Source organism: Eleutherodactylus coqui, chromosome 4 (assembly GCF_035609145.1).
Source record: "Eleutherodactylus coqui strain aEleCoq1 chromosome 4, aEleCoq1.hap1, whole genome shotgun sequence".
NCBI lineage: Eukaryota > Metazoa > Chordata > Amphibia > Anura > Eleutherodactylidae > Eleutherodactylus > Eleutherodactylus coqui.
Window position 1 is genome coordinate 293782332 of NC_089840.1, and position 17469 is coordinate 293799800.

At 53.3% G+C, this 17469-nt stretch overlaps 2 protein-coding genes across 2 annotated transcripts in view; one reads left to right on the forward strand and one right to left on the reverse strand.

Annotated features, from left to right (window-relative positions):
• Positions 1–17469, reverse strand: part of ATRNL1 (attractin like 1) — a 379911-nt gene that overhangs the window by 173284 nt on the left and 189158 nt on the right. The gene's annotated exons all lie outside the window — the stretch shown is intronic.
• ABLIM1 (actin binding LIM protein 1) overlaps positions 5013–17469 on the forward strand; it is a 509502-nt gene continuing 497045 nt past the window's right edge. Inside the window, exon 1 of the mRNA XM_066601408.1 lies at positions 5013–5177. Coding sequence (XP_066457505.1) covers positions 5084–5177 — 94 coding nt within the window. The 5' untranslated portion in view covers positions 5013–5083. The remainder of the gene's footprint in view (positions 5178–17469) is intronic.

A 17469-nucleotide genomic window follows, 5' to 3' on the forward strand; every position in this document is an offset into this window, starting at 1 on the left:
GGATCTGGTCAGGGGCGCACACGGGATCTGGTCAGGGAGGTACATGGGATCTGGTCAGGGGCGCACACGGGATCTGGTCAGGGAGGTACACGGGATCTGGTCAGGACAGGAATTTCATGGTGAAGGTGAAACGTACACATAGTTATTCCGTTACCCGGAAGCCTTCTTCTGCGTTCCTGGTAAGGGACAGGATTCTCTTTTTCTATCAGGGCCAGCCGGAGGTCTACACAGCTGCAGGGACCCCACACATTTCAGTGCACAGTGTAAGGTGCTGGTGTGTGCGCTGTGTGCGGGCAGAGACCACCCATTCTCATCCTGGTGTAACCTGGGTAGTGCTTTAGGGCACCCATTCAGTAGCTGATCCTTTGCCTTTGCCAACACCGGCCGAGCTCAGTCGGAGAGTCAGCAGGTCCGTCAATCTGGGGGCGAGACAGGTGGATACGCGGAGGAGGAAGAGCTACAGAGTCTCGGCGGGATGTCGAGCTGCTGGGGAAGGAGTATACTTCGGGGGTCCGAGACTGCCCCTGGCGGAGTGGTGGGCCCCGCTGCTGAGACTCCAAGGGATAGTAACGTGGATGAGGAAACCAGAGGGATGGAAAGAGAGGAGGTGGCTGCCAGTTCTGCCGCATCCTCCCGTGAAGACAGTGCGAATGAGGATTGGAAGAAATGGCAAAAACAGAAGAAAAAGAGTAAGGGAAGAACAAGAACCAAAAATTGGGGTTCTCCCTCTCTAGAGTGGGATCAGTCAGTCACACTTACTCTGGGGCAGATACCAAAGGAAGGCCCAAGTGGTTCCCCTCTGGTCGACCTCTCTCACCGGTTCCAAGCCCCTGGTGGCACCTCCTGTTCCCTGCCAGGTGTGAGGTGCCGGAGGTCTTTAAGGATTTTCTACAGAACCAGGAACCGCTACTGGGTCTATGCAGCAGTAAGTCAGAGTGGTGGGAGATGTTCAAACATCGGGTGAGAAGGTTCTTCCAACAGCTCTCCAACCTCAGCAGCTTGAACAGAAAGCGCATATATCAGAGCCTGAGGAGGAAACTCAAGCATTTGGCCATAACTCGAGATAGCGGGGAGGAGATCTCCAGGGTGAAAGCCTTGCTGTAGAGATGTCAGTATGATAGACACGCATCTTTGGCTTTTGAGAGGGATTTTGGGAATTACCGCTCGCCTGACCCCTACAGGAACTGTAAGATGCCAGTGAGCTGTAAATTGGTCATTGGTCTGTTAGTCAGTACAGGCTCCCTGAAAAGGTCCAGATCAGGGATCCTGGAAATCGTTAGATCCTTCTACTCGCATCTCTTGGGTGGGAAGGAACTTAATCGGGATGGAATCGTGGCTTTCCAGGCGGAAACAGTTCCTGGACCAGGAGTAGACGCCTCTCTTGGCGTTTTGACAGAAGCAGTTACGGAAGTGGAAGCTGAACTGGCGATTGATGGGCTTAGGTCCAAAAAGTCACCAGGTCAAGATGGCTTTAAGGAAACTTTGGTTCCCTTTGGTTTCAGTAGGTTGGTGAAATGTGCGACCTTTCTGGGGCTCACCACTGCTCCGTTCTCAGTCGAAGCACGTTTAGTGCCGTGCTGAGTGTCTGGGAGGCTGTGGAGCGGGGCAGGGCAGGTCTCTGGAAGGGGTTTTTACTTTCCCTGGATCAGGCTAAAGCTTTTGATGGAGTAAACCACAAGTACCTTAGGTCTATCCTTTTGAGATACGGTCTGCCGGTGGGGTTCGTAAACTGGGCCTCTTGCTTTACGCTTTTGTTATTGATCCCTTCCTCATAAGGGTAGACGGGGAATCGTTGGCGGGAGCGAGGATGGACACGGGGGTGCCGGGCTCGGCCTTGAGGACAGTGGCGTACGCTGATGACGTTACTATCTTTGTCTTCTCTGGTGAGGAGGTGAGGTGGGTGAGGTCGGAATTTCTTCACTACTCGGAGGTCTCCGGGTCAAAGATCAATCGGGAAAAGTGTGAGAGTCTCTGGTTGGAAGGGGGAGATCCTGCTTTGATCTCCCAGAACCCCAGGATTCTGCTAAAATTTTAGGCATCGATTTCAACCAAGGAAATTATCCGGAGAAAAACTGGGAAGGCAGGTTGAGGAATGCCGCTGAAAAGGTGGATCAATGGAAAGGGTGGACTTTGACCCTGAGAGAAAGGGTTTGCTTGATCAAGACTTACCTGCTCCCTTTGTTAATGTACCTGGGAAGTGTCTGCATTTTGCCAGAACCTGTTTTGTCGCGGGTCTACAGCCTGTTCTTCCAGCTGTTATGGGGGAATAGGTTGAACCCAGTCAAGAGGGAGGTTACTTACCGTACGAGGAGGCTTAGCTGGTTGGGTATGGTCAACCCAGTGGTATTCCTTGTGAATACCTTTTTGAAAGTTAATATCGCAAATCTCTGGAAAGAGAAGACTCCTCCATGGGTATCCTCCTGTAAGGGATGATTTCAGCCATTCTTCCAGGAGTGGGAGAATGGAGGGCGTGAGAAGGACTTTCGTACACCACACGGACATCTTCCGGCTTACGTTGCACCGGTTCTGAAGGTAATACGCCAATAAGGGCTGATCATGTGGGAAGTCAGGACACTGGCCAGGTGTGTTCTTGACCAGAGGGTTTTGGCAACCCACTTTCAGAGTCCATTGGCCCTCAGAGACTGCCCAGGTGGGGATTTGAGGGTTTGTTTCTTTTAAATTCGGTAAGAATCCCCTCAAAGTATTGGGACTTGACCTGGCGCTGCTTCCATGGTAAGATGTATGTGGGGGACAACTTGAAGCACAGGAACACCGAGGAAAGGGGTTGTCCCCGGGAGGTGTGTGGCAACACTCTGGAGAGCATGGACCACTTCCTGCTTCATTGTCCCATTAATATAGAGGTATACAAGAGGGTAGGGGCTTCCATCGGTTGGCCTCGGCTGGCTGACCTTACCTACGCCGAGTGGTGTTATGGCACATTCAGAGATCTGGGTGGCAGGGACCGCTGCACTGTATATTTAGTAAGTCTAGTGGTTCGGTATTACATGTGGAACGCACGGTGCTTAGTATCGACGCAGCATAAAATCCTCCTCGAGGACGAGGTAAGTAGGAACATTCTCGGTGACCTGGTGAAGGTGCGTTCTCTGGAGTCTGAGAGGTTGGGTGGGCCCAGGGCGGCCTTCCTTTAGAGGGGTTTTATATTGTGGCTTTTTTTCTGTTATTTTGCAATCATTACACCCTGTAATGTTTTTTACTTTTATAATAAAGAGATTCACTGTGTGATCTGTGGGGTTACATGGGACTGCAGGTCACATCTACCACATTATCTGTCCTCAGAGTTATCACTGTGTTATCAGTGGTGTTACATAGGACTGCCGGTGACATTTATAGCTCTGCTACATCTGTTGATTTCCTGCATCCACCAGATCTATTAGATCCGCCCATCGCCGGTGACGACACTCCGTGAACCCTGGCCATGATACGCCGTGCGATGAGGACGCCGCACGTTTCCGCAGTTTGATAATTTAAGGTCTTTATAATTGACTTTTCACAATCGAGGTTGAAGAAGATGAAATATCGGCGCAGTCGGAAGGCGGTTTGGGAAGAGCCTCGCGCGCAATTCCTGCAACTTCCAGATAAAGGAACCTCGTAAATATCACATAGTATCAATCTCCCCGATATACTGCCGGGCCTGTGCTGCAGAAATATGGCGGCGCGGCGCGGGTGTAGTAACGGGAAGGGAGAAATTACGTGGGGTGGACAGCTGCTCACAGGGAGATAAGATACGGGAGCCGCCATTATATATATATATGGAGTGATGCGCTCTGAGGGAGCCTCGCAAGAAGAAAATGACCCCTTCATAGATCGGAGGCGCCGTCTGTAAGGCGGGTTTCTGCTTTTATGTAACATTTAATCAATGAAAGACATCGGGGATCATCAGAGAACGGCACCGGAACACGGGCTACACCTGCACCAAAACTATGGGGGGCCGCAGGGTTACAAAACATCTCATGGGGAAGAACCATCAGCTTCACAGACAGGTTTTCTGTCTGGACCCGAAAAGGAGGGGGGGGGGGGGAGGGGGTAAGGTAAAGTGCAGCGCCGTACGCCAAAATTCCAACAAAATTTGGTGCACACTAAGCAACTACAGTGGCTCCACCAGCAGAATAGTGAGTGCATCTCTGGAGTATAATACAGGATGTAACTCAGGGTCAGTACAGGATAAATAATGTATGTACACAGTGACTCCACCAGCATAATAGTGAGTGCAGCTCTGCAGTATAATACAGGATGTAACTCAGGGTCAGTGCAGGATAAGTAATGTATTTACACAGTGACTCCACCAGCAGAATAGTGAGTGCAGCTCTGGAGTATAATACAGGATGTAACTCAGGGTCAGTGCAGGATAAGTAATGTATGTACACAGTGACTCCACCAGCAGAATAGTGAGTGCAGCTCTGGAGTATAATACAGGATGTAACTCAGGAGCAGTACAGGATAAGTAATGTATGTACACAGTGACTCCACCAGCAGAATAGTGAGTGCAGCTCTGGGGTATAATACAGGATGTAACTCAGGGTCAGTACAGGATAAGTAATGTATGTACACAGTGACTCCACCACCAGCAGAATAGTGAGTGCAGCTCTGGAGTATAATACAGGATGTAACTCAGGATCAGTACAGGATAAGTAATGTATGTACACAGTGACTACCAGCAGAATAGTGAGTGCAGCTGTGGAGTATAATACAGGATGTAACTCAGGATCAGTACAGGATAAGTAATGAATGTACATAGTGACTCCACCAGCAGAATAGTGAGTGCATCTCTGGAGTAAGGTGTGGTTTGTTGGAGCTCCTCAGAGAACCAGGGTGTGGCTGCAGTCCCAGCTGGAAGCCTGTTTTGGATCCCAGGATCAGTGCACTCATCTGGGCTTCTTGTTCTATGGAGTCACGCAATTCCCCCCCCCCCCGGCTTCGGTCGGAGGGGGGGAATGCTGAGAAGGCAGCGACAACACCATCAGCGGCGCTGGCGGCATACGTGGTTTCAGCAGCAACAACCAGGAAAGCCGGAGCAGCTAGTAAAGCTGCGAAGAGAGAGGGTCCGGGTCGCAGGCGCAGTGACATGGCCCAGCAGGTTGGTGCAGCTGCATCTGACAGCGCCGGAAGCGAAATGATGACCCGCAGTCAAACTCGCAGCCAAACGCTCAGCAAAGGAGGTAAGCCGCAGTGGAGTGATCGCAGGAAAGGGGAGTCGGTGGTAGAGCTGGCCTCCCGTCTGGCCACCAGCATGGCGGACTATGAGCGTGCGGGGAGAGAAATCCTCCTGCAGAAGGAGAAGCTGCGGTCGGCCAGGTCGCTAAAGGACCAGACCGCTGCTAAAGGCAAGAAAGATGTAATAAGCAAGACTATACAGGACTGTAAAGATTGCATACAGAGTTGCAAGGAAGAGAGGGACAGGATTCTGGAGCAAAGTGGTCCCTTTAGGGAAAAGTTACTTAACGGTGATAGATTTTCCAAAATGGCGTCAGGACACAGTGGTCACAAGAAGGCTGATCACTCCAGCGATGGAGACAGCGGTGGTGACTGTACTGACGAGGATGCCTTTGAGGATAGCCTGAGGGAGCAGCCTGTCTGCTCAGGAGAGCAGACCCAGAGTGGCACTACAACCACCAGCAGCCTCCGGCCGGAGCAGGTTGCGCTGCCTCTAACCTCCGGGGATTCAGATCCAGAGGAAGATAAAAGCGATGGGGGCGCTTTAATAATGCAGCAGATAAGGCTGTTGGAATCCCCCCCTAATATGAGCGGCCTTCAGTTTGGTGATGATTTACCAGAAGAGGATGTGAAAATCAAGACAAAAAAAGGGAAAAAAAAGAATTTGGTGCAGGAGAAATTTGTGTATGTGACGGGGGGCGCTGGCTTGGCTGCAAAGTCGGATCAGGGCACCCCCACCCTGAGAACCCCGGTTTCTGACTCTGCAGTGGGTTTTGAACATGGGAACAGGGATAAAGGAGTTAAACTGGCCAGGTCCTCTGTCCCTGTTTCAGTTAGTGCAGTGACAGAAACAGCCAGCAGGGCGGCCAGCACAGGACAAGGCAAGGTGGCAAAGGATTATGGCAGTGGTAGAACTGCCAGCGCCAGTAAGGCCAGTGATGCGGAGGGTGCTGCGGGGTCGGGATCAGGGATCCCTTGTGCGACAGGTCGGTCTGCAGGGGCCCCTCAGTCTAGGTCCCAGTCTAGGTCCCAGGCACCCAGTGATGTGGAGGCTGCTGGCAAAAGTAAAGAAAAAGGCAAAAATAAAAAAACTAAAAGCGCCGGAATGCAGAGTGCTGACCATGGGGGGGTCATTACGGTGGTTGCAGCTGCGCAAGATGGGGCAGCAGTGCCACCCCCAAGGTCTACCAAGGCAAAAACAAACCCTGCTTCCAACCCCAAGTCTGGTCCAGAGGGTCTTGGTATGAAAGGTCTTGGTATGAAAGGGGTGGATGTGTCTGGTGCGGCCAGCGTGTCTGATGCTCCGACGCACTCGGAGGCACGGGCTGCAGCTACTGTTCCCAGCACAGGGGCACCTACTGTAAATATAGGCACAGGTTCTGGGGATAGTCAGGGCACATCACAGGTTCCAGTCGCCCCTCCAGCGGCGACGACAGCTGGTAGGAGTTATGCCAGTGTCGCTGCTGGAGGGGAGGGGTCCTCCTTGTCTCCAGGCTCTAGAGAGGGCGTATTGCAACAGCGCCTTCTGGGGGCTCTACGGAAGGGGGAGAGTTCAATCACAGTTGGAGGAAGAGAGGTGAACCTGTCTCTTTGGACAGAGAGACACGGCTTAGGGGCCTTCCGAGAGCAAAGGGGGGAGACCGTATGGTCCCTACCAACACCCGGGCAGGACGCAGGTCGTAGGAATGTGGTCCGTCTTCGCTGGAGAGGCAATGATACATGCCCCCCGAGGGCGAGGGTAGTGGAGCTTCTACTGAAGATGGGCTTCAGGGCGGTTGACATCTTTGCCCTGATCCATCCCTTCGGCACGTCTGAGTTTGACATCAGTTTCGTTCGCCCAGAGGGTCTAGAACTCTTCTGGGGGAATTACGAGCTGATGAAAAACGAGCCCGGCTGGCGAGACTTTGCCATCCAGGTGGTGTCTCGCCAGAACGAAGTCAAGAAGGTGACCGTTTTGACTCGTAACGAGTCACTTTCTTGTTTTGATATTATGACGTGGCTCGGTCGATATGGAGAGGTGACGGACATGCCCAGAAAGAACAGGGATGAGCACGGCATATGGTCCGGGGCCTGGACGTTTATGGTCAAGCTGAAGCGTTCAGGTAACTCAGTGGCACACATACCATCTGCAGCCTTCCTCGGCAGGGATCGTATCCTGGCCTTTTACCAGGGGCAGCCGAAGCTCTGCCACAGGTGCGGCGACCCCTCACACTTGAGCGCCGCTTGTAAGACCTTGAAGTGCGCTCTGTGTGGGGGTCTGGGTCATCTAGCCGCCTCCTGTGTGGAGATTAGGTGTAACCTGTGTGGTGATCTCGGTCACCCATTCAGTCGCTGTCCACGCTCCTTTGCCAATGCGGTCTCAGCCCCTACGGATGGGGGCCATGGTGCGGCCTCCGGGGGTGAGGGGACTAGCAGAGGTGGAGGAGCTAAGGAGCCAGGGAAGAACCAGCAAAAGACGCCTTCTGAGCAGAGGCGTCAGGACAAACGCAGACGGAGCAGGGAGCTGACAGGAGCGCCCACAGCAGGTGGGTCAATGGCGGCCCCTGTTCCTGAAGCAAATTTTGCGGCTGAGGCCTTGAGGGACAGTGAAGTGGATGAAGAGGACAGGAGGATCCAGAGGGAGGACGGAAAGACCAACTCTTCAGATTCCTCCCACTATGAGAGTGTGGATGAGGAAGGAAAGAGGTGGCTAGAGAAACGGCGTAAGCTAGGTGCCACTAGGAGAAAGCGAAGGGGGGATTCAAGATCTTCTCCCACCCCGGGCCAAGTACTGGAAGGAGAAGCCTGCTCGCCTCCAGTTGGACTCTCCAATAGGTACCGGGCCCTTCAAGACATCTCTTCCTCCTCTGAGGGGGAAGCAAAGGGCAAGGTGCCTGGGGCAAAGAAAGGGTCAACGGGGGGCGCTGAGTCTCCTCCTCGTGGAGGCTTAGTTCCTTCCGGGGAGGGGGCTACTCTGGAGCCTGGAGACAAGGACGATGGGGTCGGGGGATCCCCTGCTATGGACACATCTGTGTCCAAAAAAAGAAGCAAGGGGCTTTCCTCCGACCCCGAAGAAGCGGGTGTGAGGAAGAAAGCCATCTAATTTAATCACTCATGATGGCGGCACCCACTCCGCTGACTCTGGCATCAATTAACGTTGCCAGCATTAAGTCTGATACGGCTAGATTTGCGGCCTTTGATTTTCTCGGCCGCGTTGAAGCCGACATTTTATTTTTGCAGGAGACCAGGCTGTCTGATTTGGCAGCCATACATAAGGCAAAAAGGGAGTGGAGGTCAGGCCCTTCCTACTGGTCTCTTGCGGCCGAGCCGTATAGCGGAGTGGCGGTACTTTTTACCGCAGCGGTCGAATGCCGACGAGTTATTGAATTAGAAATGGGAAGGTGCCTGATCTTAGATGTCCTCATGAAGGGACAAGAATTGAGACTTGTAAACATCTATGGTCCCCAGTCAAAAAAGGACAGGAAGAGTCTCTTTATGAGGATCAAGCCCTACCTTTTTACCAGCCGCCAAGTTGTCTTTGGAGGTGACTTTAATGCAGTCACGAGAGCCCGCGATAGGGGAGGCTCTGAAGACAGGCGGTTGACTTTTGACAGCGTCGCACTTAATAGTATAGCTAGCGAGGCTCGCCTGGTGGATGTCCACATCCGGCACACCCCAGGCCACGAGGGATTCACCTTTTATAGGGGTCAGAGCAGGTCTAGAATAGACAGGTTTTATTTGAAGGAGGAAGCCATCTCTTCACCAGTGTCCGTTGTTGAGGTGGAATTCTCCGACCACTGTCTAATATTGTTTTCTCTGAATGTTGCAGAGACCCCCCGGATGGGCAGAGGTTTGTGGAGACTGAATTCATCACTCCTGGAGGAAGCAGAGATAAGACAGTCCTTTGAGGATTTTCTGCAGAGCCAGGTACCATTACTGGATCTCTGTAGCAGTAAGTCAGAGTGGTGGGAGATGTTCAAGAGGAGGGCGGCGAGGTTCTTCCGTGAGCTCTCCAACCTCAGATGCCTGGACAGGTACCGCCTGTACAACGGCCTGAGGAGGAAACTCGAACATCTCGTTTCGACTGGAGGTAGCCGCGAGGAGATCTCCAGAGTGAAATCTTTACTCAAGACGTGCCAGTATGACAGACACGCATCCTTGGTTTTTGAGAGGGATTTCGGGAAGTACCGCTCGCCCGACCCTTACAGAAACTGTAGGATGTCAGTGAATAGTAAAGTGGTCACTGGACTGATTGACAGTACGGGGTCCCTGAATCGATCCAGATCAGGGATCCTGGAGGTCGTCAGATCCTACTACTCGCAACTCTTGGGAAAGAAGGATCTAGATTCGGAAGTGATGTCGGCTTTCCTGGCTGAAGCTGTCCCTGGGCCAGGGGTAGACACCTCTCTTGGCGTTTTGACAGAAGAGATCAGAGAAGAGGAAGTTAGACTGGCGATTGATGGGCTCCGGCCCAAAAAGTCGCCAGGTCCGGATGGATTAACATCCGAGTATTATAAGACCTTCAAGGACCTCTTGAGTCCCCTCTTGACGGAGGTATTCAATGAGTGTCTTTCCTCGGGCACTCTGCCAAAGTCAATGAGGAGGTCGGCCTTGATCATTCTGTCAAAAGGTAAAGACTTGAGCCGTATTGAGAACTGGCGTCCCATAGCGCTTCTCAATACGGACAGGAAGGTTCTGGCAAAAGTGCTGTTTAATCGGCTGGTCAAGTTTGCACCCCGGCTCCTCTCGGGGGCCCAGCATTGCTCTGTTCCAGGCCGTAGCACCTTTAGCGCTGTTCTCGGTGTCCGGGAGGCAGTGGAGCAGGGTAGGGCTGGCCACTGGGAGGGGTACCTGCTGTCCTTGGATCAGGCCAAAGCGTTTGATCGGGTTAATCACGAGTACCTCTGGTCAGTCCTTCTGAGATACGGCCTGCCAGTGGGGTTTGTTGATTGGCTGCGAACATTGTATGCAGGGGCTGAGACTTTCCCGCTGGTGAACGGTTGGCTTGGCCGCCCTTTTGAGGTGGGGTCCGGCGTCCGTCAGGGCTGTCCTCTAAGTCCCCTGTTGTATGCGTTTGCGATAGATCCCTTCCTTAGGAGGGTTGATTGTGGACCTATAGCAGTGGTCGGGATGGACCAGGCGGTGCCGGAGGCTACCCTGAGGGCAGTGGCATACGCCGATGATGTCACGCTCTTCGTGTCCTCGAGAGAGGAGGCGGAGTTTGTGGTGTCGGAGGTGGACCGCTACTCGGAAGCTTCCGGGTCTATGGTCAACTGGGATAAGTGTGAAAGTCTTTGCAAGCCGCAAAGTGATTAACGAGGCGGCGTAGGACTGGGGGCAGGGGGGTGAGGGGGTTAGTCAATTAGCGAGCAAGGTAGTGGGGTGGGAGGAGTTAGAACAGGAAGTAGTAAGGAGAAGAGCGGGAAAAGCCACAAACGACCGAGGAGTGGAAGAAGAAGGACGTAGGAGGAGAGCAGACGAGCAGTAGAAAGATAGGAGCAGCAAAAGATAAAAGAACAAAAAGCAAGTCGGGAAGCGCTGAAGACAGGAGTCGGGCAAGTGAGAAGCCATCAGCTGACAAGCTTGAAGAGTCGGGTGGAAGACAGTAACAGCGGAGGAAGAAGAAAGAAAATGGACGACTTACGTGCCATGATTCAAGAAGCTGTGATGCAAGACGGCACCGGATGGCTTGAAGAGGTGCTGGCAAGCTACAGGACGACCGCCGGAGCCAGAGAACCAGCCGGAGAAGAAGGACAGCAGCGGAGATCGGGAGAGGAGCCAGACTGCACGCAAGAACCGCCGCAAGGAAGACCGCAGCAGAGACCTGGAAAGGAGCCAGCCAGCACGCAAGTTACACCACGAGGAAGACCGCAGCAGAGACCGAGGAAGGGGCCAGCCAGCACGCAAGATACACCGCCTGGGAGACCGCAGCGGAGTTCGGGACAGGAGCCATGCAGCCAGCAAGAGGCACCGCGAGGGAGACCGCGCCGGCGAAAGCAGCCCCCGGCGAGGCTCAGTCCGAGCCCCGCGCCGAAGAGGGGAGGAGGAAGAGCCAGCCAGGGCAGCGCAGGCCCCAGGAAGGACGGAGGAGCTAACCGGAAGTCGGCGCCGGCACTGAGAGGTACGGCGGGAGGACCGGCATCGGAGGCTCAGAGGACTGTGCCAGTGGAGGGTCCGGAGCTCGCAGGACGGCGCTCGGGAGTGACAGCGGGCGCCGAACGGAGTAAGCATCGCGCAGCCGGGCGCAGGATGAGCGGAGGAGCCCGAGGTGAGCCGAGCGCAAGTAGCGGGGAGGAGCTGGGGAGCGCGCGGTCCGGCCGCACGTCCCCGCAAGATGGCGGCACAGCGCACGTGGCGGCACAGGCAGCGCCGAGGGCGCGAAAAAGTAGAAGCCCGGCGGGCAGGGGGGGAGGGGGTGGGGGGAGAGTGAGAGAGAGGGGGAGCAGGGAAAGCTGGGGCCCACGCAACACCCCCCTGACACACAGCCCGGGTAGCACCACAGGGTCCAGCAGCAGCAGGGAGGGGGGAGGCAGGTCACGCTACCCTGCAGAGCCAGTACAAGTGGCAGGGCCAGCACACTACAGGGTAGGCAACAGGCCAGGCAGGACCCCATATAGCCCTCAGGGGGGAGCGGGGAGGGTACATTTAGACACATGGCCTAGCCAACAACCCCCCCCTCCCCGATACATGGACACATTCCAGGCCTTCCACCCCCACCAACAACAACTCCCACCCTCCTATGCACTGTACCAGCGCCCACCAGCCCAGTCTAACGAGTATAGACAGTGCTACGTGAACCCCCACTACATTCCCCCACCAGCAGACCCCGCAGTTTACCTTCCCACACATAGCCAGGTCCCACGCCGTAGTTCTAAGAAGCAGGGCCAAGGCGCTAGGCAGAGGCAGAAAGAGCGAGCCAGGCAGGAGAGGCAGGATAGAGAGTTCCAGGCGCAGCTAGAGAAGGCCAGCGTAGTGCGTAGTGCCAGCGGCAGGCCGCGAGAGTCAAGCGACGAAGTGCCTAGCAGCGACCAGGACGAGTATTGCGGGCGAGAGGAGCAGCCACGGAGGGCGGACCCGCAGTCATCCCTTTATCGGAAGGTCCGGGAACGCAGGAGGTGGCAAGAGCTTGCGCAGGATCGGTCAGGGCCGGACCAGCCTGGCACGTCCCAATCGGATGACACGAGGAGGGTTCGGCAATCGATTGGTCGGCAGTCCGCGTACGAAGTAGGACGGAACCAAGGGAGCGGTACAGCGAGGGCGTCACCCTTGGCAACGCCGGAGGTCCGTCCAGGCGGTGAGTCTACCTTATACAATGTCCTTAAAAGTGTGTCGGATCCCGCAGCGGGTGCGGAAAACGATGATTTGGTTTCGGTTCTGAGGTCGCTGTTGAGCAAGGTTGATTCCGAAAAGGGGCTTTCAGTGTCCTGTGTGGCTCCAGGGGGCGCAGGCCCGCCTGTGGGTAATGTTGGTGCTTGCTCAGCAGCGGGCACAGAAAGTGTCCCAACGGACAGCTTACAATATGCTGATTCGTTGTTTTGTGGTGTTGCCCCCCTGGGGGTGGGTCTGCCCGATGATGTAGTGGAGAAAATTAAAAATGGCTTGTATATTGATATATGGTCTTTGCTCTCTTCGGAACACGTCATGGTTGACAAGGAGCGGTCGGCAGAGCGAGGTGCTGACAAAAAACCGAAGATTGCAAAGACTTTTGGAAATTGGTTGCAGGCTTTTGTGATTTTGGTTCATGTAACGTGTCAGTTTCAGCCGCGCAAAGCGACGGAGATGATGGTATATCTAAATACCATTTATAGCGCGTATCGGTTGCACGGAGGTGCAGCATGGTGGCGCTACGACGAAGATTTTCGGCGTCGCGTGTCGGGAACGCATACGAGTTGGGCCTCTAAGGCCACGGATGTATGGATTCAGTTGATCCTAGCGCAGCGTCCAGCTAGGACTTCTTTTCCCGGGGGAGCCGCGGGAGGGGCATCTCAACCACCCGCGGCATCTCCAAGGCCGAATGGCTCCTGTTGGTTGTACAACGAGGGCCATTGTCGATTTTACGCAACCTGCAAATTCCGGCACGAGTGCTCGGTATGCGGGGGGCAGCATGCAGCGATCCGCTGTTTCAAGAAACAGAGGTCGGTACCCGCGGTGGGTAGCACCGGCGGTAATGCGAACTCCGGTGAGAAGCCAGTACCTGGATCCGTGGTTAAACATGTACCACAGGAAACAGGAAGCAGAAATCCTTAGGTTAGGATTTCGAGAAGGCTTTAGAATTCCGTACGCGCATCAGCCTGCCACTGTGTTATGCCCCAATTTGAAATCGGCAAGGGACGATATCGAATTGGTAAAAGAGAAGGTTCAAAAGGAAGTGGAGTTGGGCCGGATGGCCGGCCCTTTCAGTATTCCTCCTTTCGAGAACTTGCGAGTGTCTCCTTTGGGTCTGGTACCTAAGAAGGAAACCGGCAAGTTCCGGTTGATACATCATTTATCGTTCCCAATAGGGGGATCGGTCAATGATGGCATCTCAAAAGAAGAAGCAGCAGTAGCCTACACGTCATTCGATTGTGCGGTTCGGCTGGTAAGGTCGGCGGGTAGATTTGCGCATTTAGCAAAAGCTGATATTGAATCAGCGTTCCGTTTGCTTCCGGTTCACCCGGAGTGCTTTCATCTTTTGGGTTGTAGAATCGAGGACCAGTTTTTTGTCGACATGTGCTTACCGATGGGATGCTCGATCTCATGCTATTTTTTTGAGTTATTTAGTTCCTTCCTTGAATGGATGTTGAAGTATGAGACGGGCATCACATCGGTGATCCATTATTTGGACGATTTTTTGTTCGTCGGCTCAGAGGCATCGGGTGATTGCGGTTTCCTAATGACTAATTTTAAGAGGTTAATGCGGTTAGCTGGGGTTCCGTTGTCTGAGGAAAAGACAATGGGCCCAGTTACATGCCTCACGTTTTTAGGTATAGAAATCGATTCGGTGGAGATGGTGTTCAGGTTGCCGGCGGATAAAGTGGCCAGGTTGCGGCAAACAGTGGGCGAAGTGGCTAAATGTAAAAAGGTGACGCTGCGGCAGGCGCAAGTTTTGCTGGGTCTTTTAAATTTCGCCTGCAAAGTGATTCCCATGGGGCGGCCGTTTGCCAGGAGACTGTCATTGGCAACCGTGGGGGTCCGCGAACCACATCATTTTATACGTGTGACGGCAGGAATTAAGGCTGACTTGCATTTATGGACGGTTTTCCTGCATTCTTTCAACGGGCAAGTGGTTTGCCCTAGGGAAGATGTGGAAGGAACGGAAATCAGTTTGTTTGCCGATGCAGCGGGTTCGGGCGGTTTTGGCGTTATCTTCAACAGACATTGGTGCAGGGAATCCTGGCCAAGGTCATGGAGAGAAAAACGGTGGACTAAGAACGTAACTCTGCTGGAATTTTTCCCGGTGGTGGTAGCAATTGAGTTATGGGGAGCAGAGTTACGAGACCGGAGAGTCTGTTTTTGGTCGGATAATGCGGCGGTCGTACAGACGATAAACAAACAATCGTCGGCCTCCCCGCCGGTTTTGGCTTTGTTGAGACACGTGGTGCTGAGATGCTTACAGGGCAATGTGTATTTGCGTGCAAAGCATGTCCCGGGATATGACAACAGAGCGGCTGATGCACTCTCTCGTTCACAGATGGAGCTGTTCAGGGAACGGTACCCGCAGGCGGATGCCGAAGGGGTACGCTGCCCGCCTTCCTTATGGAATCTGGCAGAGGAGAGTTGTTGAAGCTGGTGGAGTCATCGGTGGCGGCTGCAACTTGGAAAAATTACAATTCAGTCTGGTTATTATGGTTGCAATTTGCAGGGGGAGCAGTGGTAGGAGGTGAAAGGGCAAAGTCAGCAACCTTGGATATGCTGACGGAGTTGCGGAAAAAGCGTTTGTCGGTGGGAGCAGCCAAAAAGCATCTAGCGGGTGTGGCGTTTTTGTTAAAATTACACGGTATGATTGATGTCACGAAGGATTTCGTGTTTCAGCAAATAATTCGCGGGTGGAAAAAAGAAAAGGTCCAGACGGACACACGCCGTCCAATCACGTTTCCAGTGCTGACAAGCCTGTTGTCAGTTTTGGAGTCGGTCTGTGCGAACGAATACGAGACTCTGTTGTTTAGGACTGCTTTTTCAATAGCATTTTTCGCGGCCTTACGTATCGGGGAGATGGTCCCGGCGAGTAAAGTCAAGTTGGGTGGCCTACGGGCCGCCGACGTGATAGCTACGGGAACAGCCATACGGATAGGTATAAGGAAGTCGAAGACGGATGTATATGGAAGAGGTGAATGGCTCACCATTAACCAATTAGGGGCAGGATGGTGCCCGGTCCAGGTCATTAGTGAGTTCTTAAAAAAGCGCCCACATAGTGGGCAGTTTTTAGTACATTCCTCTGGTTCCCCACTCACGCGTTTCCAATTTTCGGCGGTTTTACGTTCGGCGTTAAAGAAGTGCGGTTTGGAGCCGGGAGAATTCGGGACGCATTCTTTTAGGATTGGGGCCGCTACAACAGCGGAAGCCCATGGTATGTCGGAGGACGGCTTAAAACGATTGGGGCGATGGAAATCGCAAGCGTACAAGTCGTATATACGACCGGACCGTACGGTAGACGTTCTTTTGGAATAGGACTGATGTGTATAAAAAGCTTAGCGTTATGTAGGCGTGTTTTCTTGCAATTTGCGGGTATTTGCTATGTTTTTCTTGTTCCAGCGACGGACCCATGGCACGTTTGGATCATCGGCCATTCGTTTATACATTGGGCGGAGAGAAGAGCAGCCACTCGACCGATGGGACGGAATCTGGGTCTGAGTGGCGCGCTCGTAAACTGGATGGGTGTGCGGGGGCTTCTATGGCCCAGGATTCTGCAATTCGTTCTCAAAATTAGCAGGTGGACCCCCCGGAGAGTTATACTGGTCGTTCACGCCGGGGGGAACGACTTAGGAAAAACAAAAATGAACGAATTGCTAGTACTCATGAAACAGGACATGATGCGTTTCCGGGACTGTTTCCAGGATTGTGTGCTCGTATGGTCAGACATCGTGGCCAGGAGATGCTGGCGGGGTGCCAGAGACGGTGACGCGATTGAGAGAGTAAGAAGATTAATCAACCTTAGGATGTCCAAATTTGTTAAATCGTTGGGTGGAGTGGCAGTTCGCCATTGGGAACTCGAGGACAAGGAAAGAGGAGCACTCAGGGAGGATGGAGTGCACCTTAACGATGTTGGTTTGGACACGTTTCTGTCAGGACTCCAGGACGGTGTGGAAATGGCATTGGCTAGGGTTGGCGTGGTGGGGCGGGATGCGCCATAGGAATACGGCGCATACCGCGTGCCGGGAGCTTCCCATGCGGGCTACGGCTTAGAGGAGGGTTTGCAAGCCCGAGGTAACATGGGGCTTACGAACGTCCTGTGGCCGTTCCGGTAATAAAAGTTCGACAGTTTAGGCATGGGAAAGCGTGAGGAATTTAGACTTAGGTAGTTCAGGTTATAAAATAAAGTTTATAATATATGTTTTAAAATGTTAATAAAGCTGTGGCCAACCCACGTTTTCAGCAAGAAGTTGTAAGTATTGGTTATTATAAGATAGGTTTTATTATATGGTAAGCGAGCATACGCTTAGGACTTAGTATGCCCCCAGTCTTGCAAGCCGCAAAGTGATTAACGAGGCGGCGTAGGACTGGGGGCAGGGGGGTGAGGGGGTTAGTCAATTAGCGAGCAAGGTAGTGGGGTGGGAGGAGTTAGAACAGGAAGTAGTAAGGAGAAGAGCGGGAAAAGCCACAAACGACCAAGGAGTGGAAGAAGAAGGACGTAGGAGGAGAGCAGACGCCCACCCACCCGCCCAGGTAAGGGGTAGGGTGCAAGGATGCAAGGCGTTCTAGAGAGGCGGAAGTTGTCACAGCTGGGGAATGGTAGGCCGGGAGCTTCCCATGCGGGCTACGGCTTAGAGGAGGGTTTGCAAGCCCGAGGTAACAAGGGGCTTACGAACGTCCTGTGGCCGTTCCGGTAATAAAAGTTCGACAGTTTAGGCATGGGAAAGCGTGAGGAATTTAGACTTAGGTAGTTCAGGTTATAAAATAAAGTTTATAATATATGTTTTAAAATGTTAATAAAGCTGTGGCCAACCCACGTTTTCAGCAAGAAGTTGTAAGTATTGGTTATTATAAGATAGGTTTTATTGTATGGTAAGCGAGCATACGCTTAGGACTTAGTATGCCCCCAGTCCTGGTTAGGAAGGGGGGATCCTACGTTTGATCTCCCGGACACCCTTCCGGTGCCCCAAACTTCAGCAAAAGTACTTG